Consider the following 18,659-nt stretch of genomic DNA (forward strand, 5'->3'; position numbering starts at 1 on the left):
GTGTTGTGGTCAGATGAGACCAAAATCAAGCTCTTTGGCATTAACTCAACTTGCCATGTTTGAAGGAGGAGGAATGATGTCTGTGAACACCATACCCACCGTCAAACACGGAGGAGGAAACATTATGCTTTGGGGGGGTTTCTCTGCTAAGGGGATAGGACAACTTCACCACATTTTTACTGGAACGATGGACGGGGCCATGTACCGTCAAATCTTAGGTGAGAACTTCCTTCCCCCATTGAAAATGGTTCGTGGATGGGTATTCCAGCATGACAATGATCCAAAACACATGAACAGGACAACAGAGTGGCTCAAGAAGAAGCCCATTAAGGTCCTGGAGTGGTCTAGCCAGTCTCCAGACCTTAATCCCATAGAAATGTGGAGGGAGCTGAAGGTTCGAGTTACCAAACATCGCCTTGAAACCTTAATAACTTGGAGAGGATCTGCAAGAGGAGTGGGTCAAAATCCCTCCTGAGATGTGTGAAGACCTGGTGGCCAACTACAAGAAATGTCTAACCTCTGCCAACAAGGGGTTTGCCACCAAGTACTAGGTCATGTTTTGCGAAGGGGTCAAATACTTATTTAAATCATTAACCACTTCCATACTCGGCCAATTCTGGCACTCCTCTCCTACATGTAAAAATCTTTTTTTTGTTTTTCTAGAAAACTACTCAGAACCCCCAAACCATTGTGTTTGGGTGTTTTTTTTATTTATTTTTTTTAGCAGAGACCCTTAGGGAATAAAATGGCGGTTGTTGCAACTTGTTTATGCCTCACGGTTTTTGCGCAGCAGTGTTTGAAACCTTCCCCCCGCCCCCCCCCCCCCCCCAAAAAAAAACTTTCATGACTTTAAAAAAAAAAAACACTAAAGCTAGGCCAATTTTTTTGTGTAGTGTGAAAGATTATCTTACTCCAAGTTAATAGATGCCTAACATGTCGTGCTTTAAAATTGCGCATACTTGTGGAATTTGGCCAGATTTCAGCGGCTTTACTACTAGCGGGTGAAAAAGGGTGCTTTGCTGGTGATTCGGCGGCGCTGCCCATTCATTTCAATGTGCAGGGGCGGTTTAGGAGCGGTGAATACACCGCTCCAAAGATGCTGCTTGCAGGAGTTTTTTTTTTTTACGTCCTGCCAGCGCATCGCCTCAGTGTGACACTGCAGGGGAGCCGTTTTTTCAGGCGCTATTTTTAGCCCAAAAGCTCCCAAAAAACGCCTCAGTGTGAAAGGGGTCTTAAGTTCATGGCGATACCTCACAGGTGTGGTTTGAACGCCGTACGTATGCATTAGCTTCTGCGTATGGGGACGAGGGCGCCTTCATTAGTGTGTGTTTGTTTGTTTTTTTTTGTTTTTTTTTTACCCTCCCCATTTTATTTATATTATTATAATGCGCTGGAGGGAGGTGGGGGGGTCCCCTCCTGCCGCCTGTAAAACCAATCAAGTGGCTGAATCTCTGACGGAAAATGAATGATGCCTGTAGCTGTAGGCATCATTCAGGTATACCCACTCAAAGCCCAGGACATCATATGACATACTGTGTGGTATGGAAGTGGTTAAAATGCCAATCAATTTATAACTTTTTTTAAATGCGTTCTGGATTTCTTTTTTTTCCTGTCTTATTGTTAAAATGAACCTACCATTAAAATGTATAGACTGATCATTTTTGTCGGTGGGCAAACGTACAAGCAGGGGATCAAATACTTCTCTTTTTTTTTTTTTTTTTTTTTCCCCTCCACTGTATACAAAAATATTGATAAGATGGAACGAATCTACAGACGGGTAACAAAAATAACAAAAGATGGTGAAAGGTCTGGGGGATAAAACCTATTGAGAGAGACTTCAGGAACTTTATATGTACAGTCTGGAGGAAAGAAAGGGATGACATGGTTGAAACCTTTAAAAGCATCAAGGGGGTAAATGGGGTTCAGAAGGGCAGTTTTTTTCAAAATGAAATCAAGAACATGGGGACATGACCTCAAATGAACTGGAGGAAAGTTTAAAACTACTTTTAGAAAGTGTTCTTTTACTTAGTAGTTGATTCTTGGAATAAACTTCCAGCAGAGCTAGTGAGCCAGTTACAGTAAATGGCTTTAACCACTTCACGCAAAACGATGTATCTGTACTTTGACGCTAAATACCAGGGTTATGGCAGCAGCTAGCTGCCCATAACCCTTGTATTTTTGGGAACGCCGTGCGTTTCTCTAAGATAAAAGTGGTCTCTGCCACAAGACCACTTTATCGCCAGCAGGAGAGGTGCCCGCCGCACTTCGGTCGTCTCCGCCGCTTACCGGACCAGCCGGTAATGGTGGAGACAATCGTGTCCTCTCCCGTGGATGCCTGACTGCCGACTTAGGGGAAGATGGCCACTGCTCGGGTTCATGGCATGGGAGGGCTGAAGCAACGCCCAACATCAGACACCCATAGCTCTTAAAGGAGAATTTTTCTTTTTCTTTTTTCTTTTTTCTTTATTTTTTTAATTGCATTTTAGTGTAAATATGAGATCTGAGGTCTTTTTGACCCCAGATCTCATATTTAAGAGGTCCTGTCATGCTATGTTTGGATGTTGGATGTTTACATTCCTTGTAATAGGAATAAAAGTGACCCAAAAATTAAAAAAACTGTCCAAAATAAAAAATGTAAAAGTAAAATTAGAAATTTTTTTTTTAAAGCGCCCCGTCCTGACTAGCTCGCTCGCAGAAGCGAATGCATACACGAGTAGCACCCACATATGAAAACTGTGTTGGGTATTGTCAAGAATTCCACACGCCAACGGCGACTAGCTAACCGCGACGTGCGTTCCGTGACCGGGGTATATGAGGAACTAAGGGAATAAGGGGAAACTTATACTGCGCTTGTAAGTCTGGCTGTGGTACTTTCACAGCCTACACTACACTACCTTTTGGCCACCACTAAAGGGAGACTCCACTCCAATCCAGCTAGCTGACCACACACGGGCAGATACAAATCTTACATACAATCTGGTGCACTCTAAGGGTTGGGGAGCAGTCTAACGATTACTATACACTTCTAGGGTTCCTCCAGCTATCCTGCAAGCTTGAACCCCGGTGTTAATCACTCTTCCCACACCCACACACCAGACACACACAATAAACGATAGCCTGCCACCACCCAACAGTTTGTCCGCAGACTGGTCTGCTGAGCCACCACACACACAGATCTCCGTCTGGCAGATCTGTTAGCGTACAATCTGCATGCAATCTGCCAACACACAGTGCAATTGCATACCGATTGGCACGTAACTTAGACCGCGTACTTGGGCACTAAAATACAACAACCTCTCCAGAGATATGAGTCCTAGCTTAGTACACAGAAGTCACTTATTTATTTTATCGTTTAATATACCAAAAGTGGGCAGTGCATATAAGGTATACAAAGAAAAAGGAGTTACTAAAAAAAATGCAGAAAGACACACAAATTGGCAATTTGCTATGAAAATAAAAGGGGATAAAAACAGAAATAAACTTTACCGAAGTCTATCCGTTAGTGGAAGCATACTGGAACATGTGGGAACTCCCCAGTTTCGAACTGGCTTCGCGGAAGAACAATGTCCATATATCAGGCTACCCAATTTATTGAAATATGGATGTGGGCTGGACTTTAGCCCTTGGCCAATCAACCCTGGGGGGGGGGTGTTCCTGTCTCAGCCCACAAATGTTTTGTGTTCTGAATTTTATCAGAGTGGAATTGGCCCAGAACGGCGCTGATTGCTGGGACATGGATAGAATTTCCGATGCCAGCGCATCATGCCGTTCGCAACAGTACCAATCCCTGCCTGCTGCAATCAGGCACCATATAACAGTTTTGTGTGGTTCTCTAGGATTCCACACCTGCTAAACATACAGAGTTACATGTACATGTAACCCATCAGGTGTATGATCAAAAGGAATTATTTTCATCTCTCGACGCTAATATTTTAGCTTTTATGAGAGCTAAACTAGGTTTCTTAGATCTGTTGGTATTTATCAAAGTTTACCGACTGTCCGGAGCCTTGTGAATGCCCCCTGCGGATCAATGTAGCCAAAATGACTAGCTGTTTTCTTTGAAGCCTCGGGATGGTGGCAATCTGTTTACTCTAATGGAAACTTTTATTGGCATCTAGGTGTCACTTCGATCCTAGAAAAAACTGTCTCTGTCCTTTTCAAATGCTAATGAAAACATATGTGCATGACTGACATTGAATACTATATTTTTAATAACCCAGAATTAAACTACATCTACAGTTACACTACTTCTACAGATCACACCACATCTTGTTAAGGCAAAACTATCCTACACTTACATTTTTGTCACAGGTATCGCCGCGATAGTTGGAGCAAGAGCAATTATTCTAGCCCTCCTCGAACTCAAAACTGATAACCTGTAGAAATTTTTAAACATTGCCTATGGAGATTTTTAAGGGTAAAAGTTTGTCGCCATTCCACGAGCAGGCGCAATTTTGAAGCATGGCATGTTGGGTATCAATTTACTCGGCATAACATTATCTTTCACAATATAAAAAAAATTGGGCTAACTTTACTGTTTTTCTTTTTGCATTCAAAAAAGTGTATTTTTTCAAAAAAGTGCGTTTTGTAAGACCGCTGTGCTAATACGGTATGACAAAGTATTGCAACGACCACCATTTTATTCTCTAGGGTGTTAGGAAAAAAATATATAATGTTTGGGGGTTCACAAGTGTAAAAAAAGGCTCAGTCCTTTAGGCCTCATGTACACTGCTGCTGGTAAACGGACGTTCAGAGGCAGTTGGCTGCTTTTTTTTTTCAACTGCCCCTGAACTCATCCAATGTTCTTATCGGTACATGTACACAGTTGAGTTTTTAAAGGCCTTTTTTGGAAAGAAAAAAGTTCAGATGCTGAGTTTAGAGGCATTTCAAGCACTAAACGCTGTAACTCAGGTTTGGCCGCGTTGTGTTTACAGGCGTTTTTCATTTTAGGCTATTTAGGGAAAAAAAATTATATTCTCCTCCACCTCTCCTCACCTCTCCTCCACCATCCCTCTATTATCTCTCTAACGTTTTAAAGGTGGGTTATTATCTGTCAAGTTAAATTAGTTAAGGAGCGGTTTTAAAAACATCCCGTGTACATTAAGCCTTAAGTGGTTAAACATGCTTAGGACAAAGCTAGATCTATATTTAGACAAAAGTTAACAAACAAAACCTGTGTTTTAAAAAAAAAAGTCAGATTTAATGCACTACTCCTCTTGTGTGTTTGTTTTTTTTTTTTTTTTGTTTTTGTTTTTGTTTTTTTTGGGCTGTCACTTTTCTGTTTCTATGTCCTGGTTCAATGTTTGGGGAATCTTTTGAATAAGGTGTTAGCTTAACCTCCCAACACTTAAACTATAAGATCATTCAGTAACTTGTTACATCTTCTTTTTCCAGCTGCTGAGAATTTGACTTCAAGCTCAGAACTCCATGACACTGCTGAAAATCTCTTTGAACCAGCTGTAAACTTGGAGAAAGTAAGAAACAAATTTTCTTGAATTTGTTTTTTTTTTTTTTTTTACCCTGTCCATAGTGTGTGAGCTTAAAAATATTGCATCGTAACCAGGTGGGCTTTCACCACTTGTATGTCCTAACCTGACTAACAAGCCTAATGTGTCTGCTGTTAGAAGCTCCCTACAGAACGTCTGCTGCTGCTGCTGTCTGTACTTCCATTATTTTTATTGGGGGGGGGGGGGGGCGCCTTAGATCTTTGGCGGTTGCCAATAATGCAGACAGTTTACCTGACTGTGTTAAAATATCTATCTCCTGGCTGTATGGTGGACTTGGGCTGGCCATACACTGTTCAAATCTCGGCCGGTTCAGCAGCAACATTATGTACACTAATATTGTGGTGGGCTTGTACCAGTGTGGTAAAAAAAATCGTCAACTTTTGCAGAACATCGACCGCGTCACTTCTGGTGCAGCTACGTCACAACACAGCTGATCGCAGGGCTTCACTGCGGCTATACCGTGCATGCGCAGATGCTCGTTTCAGTCAAGGAACATTGACTCGTGCGGGCGGAGGCGGTTCGAGTTGCCTAATTGCATCGGCAGCACCGCCTCTAGCCCCGCCCCTAGTCTTCTCTGGAGAAGGGGGGCGGGCCCCGTGCATAGCAGTCTATATCAATGGGACAAGGTCGACAAATATAGAGCTGCACCGCCTTCAGCCCCGCCCCTAGACTGCTCTGCTGAAGGGGGGGCGGGCCCCTTGCATAGCACTGTGCATAATAATGGCAGGTCCAAGAAAAATATGGAGCTGTGCCTGTGGGAGGTGCCAAGCCTTTGCATAGAAGACATTCCTCATCAATATGAGCATCCACACTGCATGATGTACATAATGTGAGGGGCTGTGCAATCTGTTCAGGAAGGAAAACATCAGCCTGACACACGGAGACTCTGCTTACACAAATCTGTCTGTGCACAGCCCTGCAAAATACATATACGGGAGGTCAAGGTAAATTATATAGCAGTGTCTGTGAAAGTGGTGGCTGGTGCTCAAATTTTAGGGTGGCGTAAACAAACTGAAAAATACTGAACACCCCCCCCCCCCCCCCCCCCCCCCAAATCAATTGCAGCCTCACTGTGCCCGTCAAATGTAGCCACTGTGCCCGTCCTATGCAGCCAGGCACATCCCCTGGCTCGACTGTCACTTCACTAACACCCCCCCCCCCCACACATTTCATTTCATTTCATTTGCTATGCCACACAACAGGGTGGGATTGGGACGCAGTGCTCTGCGCCCCGAGCCCACCCTATTTTGAAGCCTATTAGAGCCTCTGGCTCTAATCTCGTGCTTCAAACCCCCCCCCCCCCCCCCCTGCGCCTATACCCACCATAGTAATTTGTGTCCGGCGTCCTGAAAGGGGCCGGGCTCATGAATTGGGGGGGGGGGGGGCTGTGCCCGTGCGCCCACAATGCATGGGCCGCCACTGGTTGATCTGTCAAGTGCTGGGGGCTGGATCGCCTCTGCTGCTTTTCCTCCAATCAGGGACCAAAGAAGCTGAGTGTGAGTTTACCTGTAGCCCTCACACTGGAGACTTGTACACCATCATCATGGCGTCCCAGGAAGGTGGGTACCAGGTCCCCCGAGGGCTCCTGGGTGGCCGTGGGGGAAGGAGAGGGCTCCTGGGTGGCCGTGGGGGAAGGAGAGGGCTCCTGGGTGGCCATTTAGTGAAGAAGAGGGCCCCTGGGTGTTTGGAGGAGGAGAGGGTGCCACCCTTCATCCCTGAGGACGAGGACACCCTTCTCTCCATGGCAACGGGGACTCCTCTCACCTAGGGACCCCATCTTCCCTGGGGACCAGGACCCCACCTCCCTTAAGAACAGGAACCTTATCACCCTGTGTGCCACCCTGCCTGATCACCGAGTGTGCCACCCTCACCACCCTGCCTGATCACCCTGTGTGCCACCCTCACCGCACTGCCTGCCATGTGTATTGTGTGAGGGACCTCCTTTGACAGCTCTGATCAGAACTGACCCATCTAAGTGCTCCCCTTACACTACTCTCAAGGACTGTAATTACAGGCGCCGTTCCTGTAACCACGCCTCGCTCAGTTGTGTCTCCGTAAGTTGTGAAATTCTCCCCCTCTATCCAGATATGAGATCACCAGTATATAGCACGGGGGCAGCCTGAGATTTGCTCCTCTTCATTTAATTTCTTCTCTGACATCGAGTCTCATGTATGTGGAGATATTCTGATGGAAAATAAACACGTATGTTGCTGCTCTCACTTTACACATTATGTAGATTGTTAGACACAAACACCCATGCACAGAAATCATCACCTTAATTCACATTCTTGTCGTACGATCCTGCCATTGCTTCCTTTCATCCAAGTTGAAGAGCCAAGGCTGATCAGATGTTTACAGACTTGGCCAACACCATCTTTTCTAGTGATGTGTGATGTCACCCAATCAATGACAGCCCACCCTTAGGTCAATACTGCTCATTGCAGACTGTTGTCTTCACATTGCTTGATAAAGTCAGCTACCAAGTCCTCCGCCAGGGAGAAGGGTGTCCTCTGTCGTCCTCCGCCGGGGAGAAGGGTGTCCTCTGTCGTCCTCCGCCGGGGAGAAGGGTGTCCTCTGTCGTCCTCCGCCGGGGAGAAGGGTGTCCTCTGTCGTCCTCCGCCGGGGGGAAGGGTGTCCTCTGTCGTCGTCCGCCGGGGGGAAGGGTGTCCTCTGTCGTCGTCCGCCGGGGGGAAGGGTGTCCTCTGTCGTCGTCCGCCGGGGGGAAGGGTGTCCTCTGTCGTCGTCCGCTGGGGGGAAGGGTGTCCTCTGTCGTCGTCCGCCGGGGGGAAGGGTGTCCTCTGTCGTCGTCCGCCGGGGGGAAGGGTGTCCTCTGTCGTCGTCCGCCGGGGGGAAGGGTGTCCTCTGTCGTCGTCCGCCGGGAGGAAGGGTGTCCTCTGTCGTCGTCCGCCGGGGGGGAAGGGTGTCCTCTGTCGTCGTCCGCCGGGGGGGAAGGGTGTCCTCTGTCGTCGTCCGCCGGGGGGGAAGGGTGTCCTCTGTCGTCGTCCGCCGGGGGGGAAGGGTGTCCTCTGTCGTCGTCCGCCGGGGGGGAAGGGTGTCCTCTGTCGTCGTCCGCCGGGGGGGAAGGGTGTCCTCTGTCGTCGTCCGCCGGGGGGGAAGGGTGTCCTCTGTCGTCGTCCGCCGGGGGGGAAGGGTGTCCTCTGCCGTCGTCCGCCGGGGAGAAGGGTGTCCTCTGCCGTCGTCCGCCGGGGAGAAGGGTGTCCTCTGCCGTCGTCCCGCCGGGGAGAAGGGTGTCCTCTGCCGTCGTCCCGCCGGGGAGAAGGGTGTCCTCTGCCGTCGTCCCGCCGGGGAGAAGGGTGTCCTCTGCCGTCGTCCGCCGGGGGGAAGGGTGTCCTCTGCCGTCGTCCGCCGGGGGGAAGGGTGTCCTCTGCCGTCGTCCGCCGGGGGGAAGGGTGTCCTCTGCCGGGATGAAAGGAAGCAATGGCAGGATCATACGACAAGAATGTGAATTAAAGGTGATGATTTCTGTGCATGGGTGTTTGTGTCTAACAATCTACATAATGTATAAAGTGTAAGGGTGTCCTCTGTCCTCCGCCCTCCCGAAGGGTGTCCTCTCCTTCTCCCACGTCCACCCGTGACCCCCAAAGAGGGTCACACATGCGCTCTGCCCTCGGGGGACCCGGTACCCACTGTCCTGGGACGCCATGATGATGGTGTACAAGTTTTCAGTGTGAGGGCTACAGGTATACTGGTACTCGGCTTCTTTTGGCCCCTGATTGGAGGAAAAGCAGCGGAGGCGATCAAATACTTGACAGGGATCAAAGAGCGGTGGTGGCCCGTGCATTGTGGGTGCTGCCCCCGGCCCACCCCGACACCTCCGCAGCCCTCCCTATTCATGTGCCCGGCCCCTTTCAGGACGCCGGACACGTGAATTACTATGGCGGGGATAGGCGGGGTGGTTGTATTTTGAAGCACATGATTAGAGCCAGAGGCTCTAATAGCCTTCAAAATAGGGTGGGCTCGAGGCGCAGAGCACTGTGTCCCAATCTCACCCTGTTAGTGTGAAAATAGCAAAAATTCATTTGCTATGCCACACAATGTTCCTCCCTGCCAATCAGCAGGCAGGTCAGTGAGACCTGTCTCCCGATTGGCCAAAGCATTAGGCGATCCTATTGGATGCCTAACGCTTTGGCGGAAGAGGAAACACGGCGGAAGAAGCCTGAGGAGCTGAGCGGACACAAGAGCCACAGCCACCGCTACAGAAGAGGAGGTGGAAGCTCCGCCACTCGGTAAGTGCCGCCAGAGCAGCTGTGCGCGCGCGGGGTTAGTGAACTGACGGCCAAGCCGGGGGACGTGCCTGGCTGCATTTGATAGGCACAAGTGGCTGCATATGAAGGGCACAGTGAGGCTGCAATTGATTGGAGGGGTGGGCTGGTTTCAGTATTTTTCAGTTTGTGTGCACCCCCCAAATTTTTGAGCACCAGCCGCCACTGTCCCACTGCTGTATAGTTTTCCTTGACCTCCCGTATATGTATTTTTGCAGGGCTGTGCACAGACAGATTTGTGTAAGCGGAGTCTCCGTGTGTCAGGCTGATGTTTTCGTTCCTGAACAGATTGCACAGCCCTTCACATTATGTACATCATGCAGTGTGGATGATCATATTTATGAGTAATGTCTTCTATGCAAAGGCTTGGCCCCTCCCACAGGCACAGCTCTATTTTTTTTTTTTTCTCGACCTGCCATTGATCTACACACACGGGGCCTGCCCCCCTTTAGCAGAGCGGGCAGGGGCGGGGCTGAAGGTGCTGCAGCTCTATTTTTCCTCAACCTTGTCCCATTGATAGACTGTGCTATGCACGGGGCCCACCCCCTTCTCCAGAGCAGGCTAGGGGTGTATTAGGAGAGGGGCTGGAGGCGGCGCTGGAGATAATGTAATTAAGAAACTCACACCGCCTGCGCTCGCCCGCTCGAGTCTAAAATTTTCCTCGACTGAAAGTCTGCGAATGCGCGGTATAGCCGCGGTGAAGCCGCACATACGCAGTGGAGCCATGCGATCAGCTGTGTTGTGACGCGGTTTAGGTTCTGCATGGGTCGAGGAATTTTTTTTATCACACCGGCTTATCCCAGGTAAATGGTGGCAGTTGGACTCCATTTGACTCCCCCTTCATTAACCACTTACGGACCGTCCGCTGACGTTTTACGTCTCTACTTTGAAGACTAATATCGTTATGACAGCAGCTAGCTTCCATAGCCCCGGTATCCTCTTCAGCAGGCGGTCGGCTTTCAGATAAGTGGTCAATGCGGAGGATTCACCACAGGATCACTTTTATCGGTGGCGAGAGAGGGCCCCCCTCCTGCTGTGCTCCGGTGCCCTTCGCCGCTTACCGGAGCCGTCGGTCGCAGCGGAAGTGATCAGATCCTTCTTGTTAGGCATGGAGACGAGTGAGGGGAAGATGTCTTCCACCCGTCTCCATACCACTGCAGGGCGGAAGCGATGTCAAAACGTCACTTCTGCCCATAGCTCTAAAGGGACATTTTAATTTTTTTTTTTATTGCATTTTAGTGTAAATATAAGATCTGAGGTGTTTTTGACCCCCAGATCTCATATTTAAGAGGTCCTGTAATTCTCCTTCTTTTGCAAGGGATGTTTACATTCCTTGTAATAAAAATAAAAGTGACACATCTGTTCTTTTATTTTTACTTTTAAAATAAAAAAAAATTTTTTAAACACGTCCTGCCCAGCTCGTGCGCAGAAGCGAACGCATACGCGAGTAGCACCCTCATATGAAACCGGTGTTCAAACCTGTAGAATTTTTTTAAACATCGCCTATGGAGATTTTTAAGGGTAAAAGTTTGTCGTGATTTTGAAGCGTGACATGTTGGGTATCAATTTACTTGGCATAACATTATCTTTCACAGTATAAAAAAATTGGGCTAACTTTACTGTGTTTTTTTTTTTTTTTTTTTTTTTTTATTCAAAGTGTATTTTTTCCCCAAAAAAGTGCGCTTGTAAGACCGCTGTGCAAATACTGTGACAAAGTATTGTAACGACTGTAAACGCCAAATCTCAGAGGCTCGGTCCTTAAGTGGTAAGAACAGTCAGACAGGTGTTTCCTGACACTGACATAAAGTTTTTGGCCAGACCTGTCACTTCATGTCCATGATAAGACTTTCTCAATTGAAATGCTTTTTGGAAATTTGCTTACAAAGGGGCATTTTGAAACGGCATTAAAATATTCCTTGCAGGTGAATCAGTCGCTGTAATTTAAAACGCATGCCCCCGAACGATTTCACAAGAATACAGCAATAAATGTTTGGCGAATGTCACATATTCAGCGCCTTGAAAAAGTATTCCTACCACTTGAAATTTTGTCATGTTACGACCAAAAAACGTAAATGTATTTTATGTGGTAGACCAACACAGTGGCACATAATTGTGAAGTGGAAGGAAAATGATTATGTGTGTGTGTGTGTGTGTGTGTGTGTGTGTGGTTTTTTTTTTTTTTTTTTCCCCAAATGACAGGTGTGGTGTGCATTTGTATTCAGCCCCCTTTAATCTGATACCCCTAACTAAAATCTAGAGGAACCAATTTCCCTCAGAAGTCACCTAATTAGTAAATGGAGCACCTGTGTGTAATTTAATTTTAGTATAAATACAGCTGTTCTGTGAAGCCCTCGGAGGTTCTTTAGAGAACCTTCGTGAACAAACAGCATTATAAAGGCCAAGGAACGCACCAGGCAGGTCAAGGATAAAGTTGTGGAGAAGTTTTTTTTAGGCAGGGTTAAGTTCTAAAAAAAATCCAAAGCTTTGAACATCTCATGAAGCACTGTTCAATCCATCAACCCGCAAATGGAAAGAGTATGGCACAACTGCAATCCTACTAAGACCTGGCCATCCACCTAAACTGACAGTCCAAGCAAGGAGAGCATTAATTGGAGAAGCAGTCAAGAGGCTCATGGTAACTCTGGAGGAGCTGCAGAGATCCACAGCTCAGGTGGGAGAATCTGTTCACAGGACAACTATAAAGCCCCATACACACTATCAGATTTTCTGCTAATTTTTGTCTTCAGATTTACCAAAACCATGTAGTGCAAGGGCCTGCCTGATTGCATACAAATTGAAACTCCTAAGGTTTGACCTCATATTATATGGTTTTGGTAAATCTGAAGGAAAAAATCAGCAGAAAATCAGATGGTGTGTATGGGTCTTTAGTTGTGCACTTAACAAATCTGGCCTTTATGGAAGAGTGGCAATAAGAAAGCCATTGTTGAATAAAAGCCATAAGAAGTCCTGTTTGCAGTTTGCGAGAAGCCATGTGGGGGACACGGCAAACGTGGAAGAATGTGCTCTGGTCAGATGAGACCAAAATTGAACTTTTTGGCCTAAAAGCAAAACGCTATGTGTGGTGGAAAACTAATACTGCACATCACCCTGAACACACCATCCACAGTGTGAAACATGGTGGTGGCAGCATCATGTTGTGGGGATGCTTTTCTTCAGCAGGGACAGGGAAACTGGTCAGAGTTGATGGGAAGAAGAAAACCTGTTGGAGTCTGCAAAAGACTTGAGACTGGGATGGAGGTTCACCTTCCAGCAAGACAATGACCCTAAACATACAGCCAGAGCTACAATGGAATGGTTTAGATCAAAGCATATTCATGTGTTAGAATGGGCCCAGTCAAAGTCCAGACCTAAATTGAATGAGAATCTGTGGCAAGACTTGAAAATTGCCATTCAGATGCTCCCCTTCTTCCAATCTGACAGCCTGAGCTATTTTGCAAAGAAGAATGGGCAAAAATGCCACTCTCTAGATGTGCAAAGCTGATGGACATTCCAAAAAAGACTTGCGGCTGTAATGTCAGCTGGTTACAGACACTCCACGGATACACTATAATATACTGCGTCAAACATGCAGTAATGCACAGAACTATTTAACGTTAACCCCTTCCCGCCGACCGTACGCAGATATGCGTACTCGGCTTTCCGGGGTTATACCGGGATGATGCCCGCAGCTGCAGGCATCATCCCGGTACCGTTGTTTACAGCGGTCGATCGGCTACCCGTGTATAACAACGATGCGGCTAAAAGCCGCTCGGCTGTTATACCGGAGGAGCAGGAGGGGACGGGAGGCCCGGTGTCCGTCCGTTCGGCTGCCTTCGGCGGCTGGGGGCGGGCTGGAACGAAGCTGCGAGTGGCTTCGTTCCAGCCTTCTTGTTGTAAACGCGGAAGCGACGTCATGACGTCACTTCCCGTTTACTCGGCTGCCAATGGCGCCGAATTTAAAAAAGTACACAGTATTCAGAATCGCCGTTTTCGGCGATCTGAATACTTTGAAGTGTAAAGGAGGGATGGGGGGTCTTTTAGACCCCCCCCATCCCTCCATAAAGAGTACCTGTCACCACATATTACTGTCACAAGGGATGTTTACATTGCTTGTGACAGCAATAAAAGTAAAAAAAAAAAAAATTTTAAACACAATTTAAGAAGTACAAAAATAAATAAAATAAATAAAAAAAAAAAAAAAAAAATTTTTAAAGTGCCCCTGTGCCCGCGAGCTCGCGCAGCGAAGAAAACGCAAACACATGTGAGGTATCACCGCGATCGTCAGAGCGAGAGCAATAATTCTAGCCCTAGACCTCCTCTGTAGCTCAAACCTGGTAACCGTAAAAAATTTTTAAAGCGTCGCCTATGGAAATTCAAAGGTACCGTAGTTCGTCGCCATTCCACGAGTGCGTGCAATTATAAAGGGTGACATGTTTGGTATCTATTTACTCGGCGTAACATCATCTTTCACATTATACAAAAAAATTGGGGTAACTTTACTGTTTGGATTTTTTAAAATTCATGAAAGTGTCACTTTTCCAAAAATTTGCGTTTAAAACACCGCTGCACAAATACCGTGTGATAAAAAATATTGCAACAATCGCCATTTTATTCTCTAGATTCTCTGCTAAAAAATATATATATAATGTTTGGGGGTTCTAAGTAAATTTTCTAGCAAAAAATATGGATTTTAACTTGTAAACACCAAATTTCAAAAATAGGCTTAGTCATGAAAGGGTTAATCTTGTAGTAACGCACAGAACTATACAGCGTTAAATGCAGCTGAAGGTGGTTCTACAAATTGACTGGGGTGCTGAATACAAATGCATGCCACACTTTTCAGATATTTATTTGTAAAAAAATTTGAAAAACATTTATCATTATCTTTCCACTTCACAATTATGTGCCACTTTGTGTTGGTCTATCGCATAAAATCCCAATGAAATGCATTTACATTTTTGGTGGTAACATGACAAAGTCAAGGGGTATGAATACTTGTTTAAGGCACTGTAGTGCTCTAATATCCTTAAAGTGGATGTAAACCTGAATTTTTTTTTTTTTTGGATGTCATAATGTAGAGTATAAGATTTCCTATCATTTGAGCCCAGTCTTTCCACAAAGGCATTCATCCAGTGATTCTACATTGCACACAGGAGGGACAGATTTGTTTCATTAAGGCTCGATTCACACAGGGGCAACACGACTTCAACGCGACTTTGCAACGCGACTTCAACCCGACTTCAACACGACTTGTGGATCCGACTTTCAATGAACGGGGATCCGACTTGGATCCCCGCCACTGTGTTTGGTATGAATCTTTAGGGGGAACTCCGTGCCAAATTTTAAATATCCGGCATGGGTTCCCCCCCCCCCAGGAGCATACCAGGCCCTTGGGTCTGGTATGGATCTTGAGGGGAACCCCCCTACGCCGAAAAGACAGCGTGGGGGGTCCCCCCCAATCCATACCAGACCCTTATCCGAGCACGCAGCCCGGCCGGACAGGAATGGGGGTGGGGACGAGCGAGCGCCCCCCCCCCCCCTGAACCGTACCAGGCCGCATGCCCTCAACATGGGGGGGTTGGTGCCTTGGGGGAGGGGGGCGCGCTGCGGCCCCCCCACCCCAAAGCACCTTGTCCCCATGTTGATGAGGACAAGGGCCTCTTCCCGACAACCCTGGCCGTTGGTTGTCGGGGTCTGCGGGCGGGGGCTTATCGGAATCCGGGAGCCCCCTTTAATAAGGGGGCCCCCAGATCCCGGCCCCCCACCCTATGTGAATGAGTATGGGGTACATCGTACCCCTACCCATTCACCTAGGGAAAAGTGTCAATTTAAAAAAAAAACACTACATAGATTTTTAAAGTATTTTATTAGACAGCTCCGGGGTCTTCTTCCGACTTCGGGGGTCTCTCCGGGTCTTCTGCCGGGCTCCTCCGCTCTCTTCTGCCGCTCTTTTGCTAAAGCAGAGGAGCCCGGTCTTCCGTCTTCTGCCCTCTTTTCTTCTGATGTTGACACGACGCTCTCTCCGGCTAGAATGCTCTCTGTGCGCTCTGCTCTGACTTATATAGGCGGTGACCCCGCCCCCTTATGCCGTCACAGTCTCTGGGCATGCTGGGACTGGGACGGCATAAGGGGGCGTGGTCATTGGGCGATGACCACGCCCCTAAAACGTCACAGTCCCAGCATGCCCAGGGACTGTGACGGCATAAGGGGGCGTGGTCACCACCTATATAAGTCAGAGCGGAGCGCTCAGAGTGCATTCCAGCCCCAGAGAGCGTCGTGTCAACATCAGGAGAAAAGAGGGCAGAAGACGGAAGACCGGGCTCCTCCGCTTTAGCAAAAGAGCGGCAGAAGAGAGCGGAGGAGCCCGGCAGAAGACCCGGAGAGCGCGGAGAAGAACCGGAGAGACCCCCGAAGAGAAGAAGGCAGCAGACCGGGCTCCTCCGCTATAGCAAAAGAGCGGCAAAAGAGCAGAAAATAGCGGAGCAGCGCAGAGAAGACCCCCGAAGTCGGAAGAAGACCCCCGGAGCTGTCTAATAAAATACTTTAAAAATCTATGTAGTGTTTTTTTTTTTTTTTTTTTTTTTTTTAAATTGACACTTTTTCCCTAGGTGAATGGGTAGGGGGTTTCCCTCAAGGTCCATACTCATTCGCATAGGGTGGGGGGCCGGGATCTGGGGGCCCCCTTATTAAAGGGGGCTCCCGGATTCCGATAAGCCCTCCGCCCGCAGACCCCGACAACCAACGGCCAGGGTTGTCGGGAAGAGGCCCTTGTCCTCATCAACATGGGGACAAGGTGCTTTGGTGTGGGGGGGCCGCACGCCCCCTCCCCCAAGGCACCAACCTCCCCATGTTGAGGGCATGCGGCCTGGTACGGCTCAAGAGGGGGGGGGGGGGCGCTCGCTCGTCCCCACCCCCATTCCTGTCCGGCAGGGCTGCGTGCTCGGATAAGGGTCTGGTATGGATTGGGGGGGACCCCCCACGCAGTTTTTTCGGCGTAGGGGGTTTCCCTCAAGGTCCATACCAGACCCAAGGGCCTGGTATGCCCCTGGAGGGGGAACCCATGCCGGATTTTTATTTAAAATTTGGCGCGGAGTTCCCCCTCAAGATCATCTGAGCACAAGTCGCATGCCGAAGTCGGATCATGCGAGACGGCGATCCGACTTCAATGATAGTCAATAGGCTGAAGTCGGATCAAAGTAGTACAGGGAGTACGCTCTGAAGTCGGAGCGACCTCAGTAGTGTCTATTAAGACGCTCCCATTTACTTAAATGTGAATCTCTTTCTGGGGCGACTTGAGGGCGTACAAGTCGGATCCCAAGTCGCCCCAGTGTGAACCGAGCCTTAAGGTGGAATATTGGGACATTGGTCCCTGGGCTATTTAGCTCCACAACAATGCCTTTTATGAACTATCTGGTCTCCTCTCACAGCGGCTCACAATTGGAGCACTCTCCGTGAGACTATGCGGGTGCCACCCACCCAGAGAACACGCTAATTATTCACAATTCCCACTAATGGTGAGGTGTGCAGTGTCAATATAAACTCACTGGTCCCTCATGCGTACTTTTGACACTGAATGACTACACCAGAATGCATTTTGAACACTAAACTTTCTGAACCCTTGGCCCCTGAAGAAGGTATTAGGGCACCTGATACCGGAAACGTGTCGGGCATTTGGGCATTTATATTGTATGCCATTTCACATACATTGGTTTGTCTTATGCAGCACATGTTGTGCATCCTTTCATATATGCGATCTTTTGTATTGGTATTTTAATATATTACATTAAAGATTAATTTTATTTATCCCTGGAGTTGGTGGTCCATTTAAAGTCCCAACTAGGGGGCATCTACTTCTATTTCGTCTTGCCACAAAGTTAATCCAGCTCTGAGCAATCCTCTTTTATTGTTCAGTGAGATGAAACTTGACAAACAGGGAAAAACTTTGTCAAATCCTCCCCCTTGCTGTGAGTGACAGGTGATTTACATATCTCGTGCACTAGCCTAAGACGCAGGCATTATTTTTTAATTCCCTCCCCCACTCCTTTCTTCAGCAGCTCTGCAAGGATTGGCTGTTCCACACCTCACCATGATTTGGCATGCTGAAGTCATGTGGTTACTTTCCTGTCTTTTCACTGGATGTTAGAGATCATAGCAGAAGTTCAGTGTAAGAAATACACAGGAGAAAATGCATATTGACAAGGGGTGTGTAGAGGTGGGCGGGGAGTCAACTGACATCATCCACCCACCCAGCTCCAGACAACAGACCCACCCACAGAATCTGCAGTTTTTCGGGTCTCATAACAGACAGAGGGGGGACATTTGACAGGTAAAGATACATGCAGGAGGCATGTATATCCGTATAGATAACCCCTATGGCAGTAATTCAGAAAGGATGACATTGGGTTTACATCCACTTTAAGGGCTCATTCACATCTGTAGCCAGGGGGTGGCAAAAATGGGCAGTTAGGCCAATCATTAGATATGGTGGTCACATTGGTGTGTTTTTCCCTCTGTTTTCCTTTTTGATCCTGCCAGTAACACACAATACTGTATTAGAGTGCCTCCTGTGACGAAAATATAAGCGTAGGATAGTTTTGCCTTAACTAGATGTGATGTGATCTGTAGAAGTAGTGTAATTGTAGATGTAGCTTAATTCTGGGTTATTAGAAATATAGTATTCAATGTCAGTCATGCACATATGTTCTTTCATTAGCATGTGAAAAGGACAGAGATAGTTTTTTCTAGGATCTAAGTGACACCTAGATGCCAATAAAAGCTCCTATTAGAGTAAACATAGATTGCCACCTTCCTGAGGCTCAAAGAAAACAGCTAGTCATCTTGGCCACACGGATCTGCAGGGGGCATTCAC

The 18,659-nt window shown here is 47.6% G+C and overlaps 1 protein-coding gene across 3 annotated transcripts in view; it reads left to right on the forward strand.

The window, feature by feature from the left end:
* The window catches only part of RUBCNL (rubicon like autophagy enhancer), a 126,278-nt gene that overhangs the window by 45,329 nt on the left and 62,290 nt on the right, over positions 1 to 18,659 (forward strand). For all 3 annotated transcript variants that reach the window (XM_073614139.1, XM_073614141.1, XM_073614138.1), the window contains exon 5: positions 5,395 to 5,474. In XM_073614139.1, the coding sequence (XP_073470240.1) occupies positions 5,395 to 5,474 (80 nt within the window). The remainder of the gene's footprint in view (positions 1 to 5,394; positions 5,475 to 18,659) is intronic.

Source organism: Aquarana catesbeiana, linkage group LG02 (assembly GCF_042186555.1).
Source record: "Aquarana catesbeiana isolate 2022-GZ linkage group LG02, ASM4218655v1, whole genome shotgun sequence".
NCBI classification, from domain to species: Eukaryota; Metazoa; Chordata; class Amphibia; order Anura; family Ranidae; genus Aquarana; species Aquarana catesbeiana.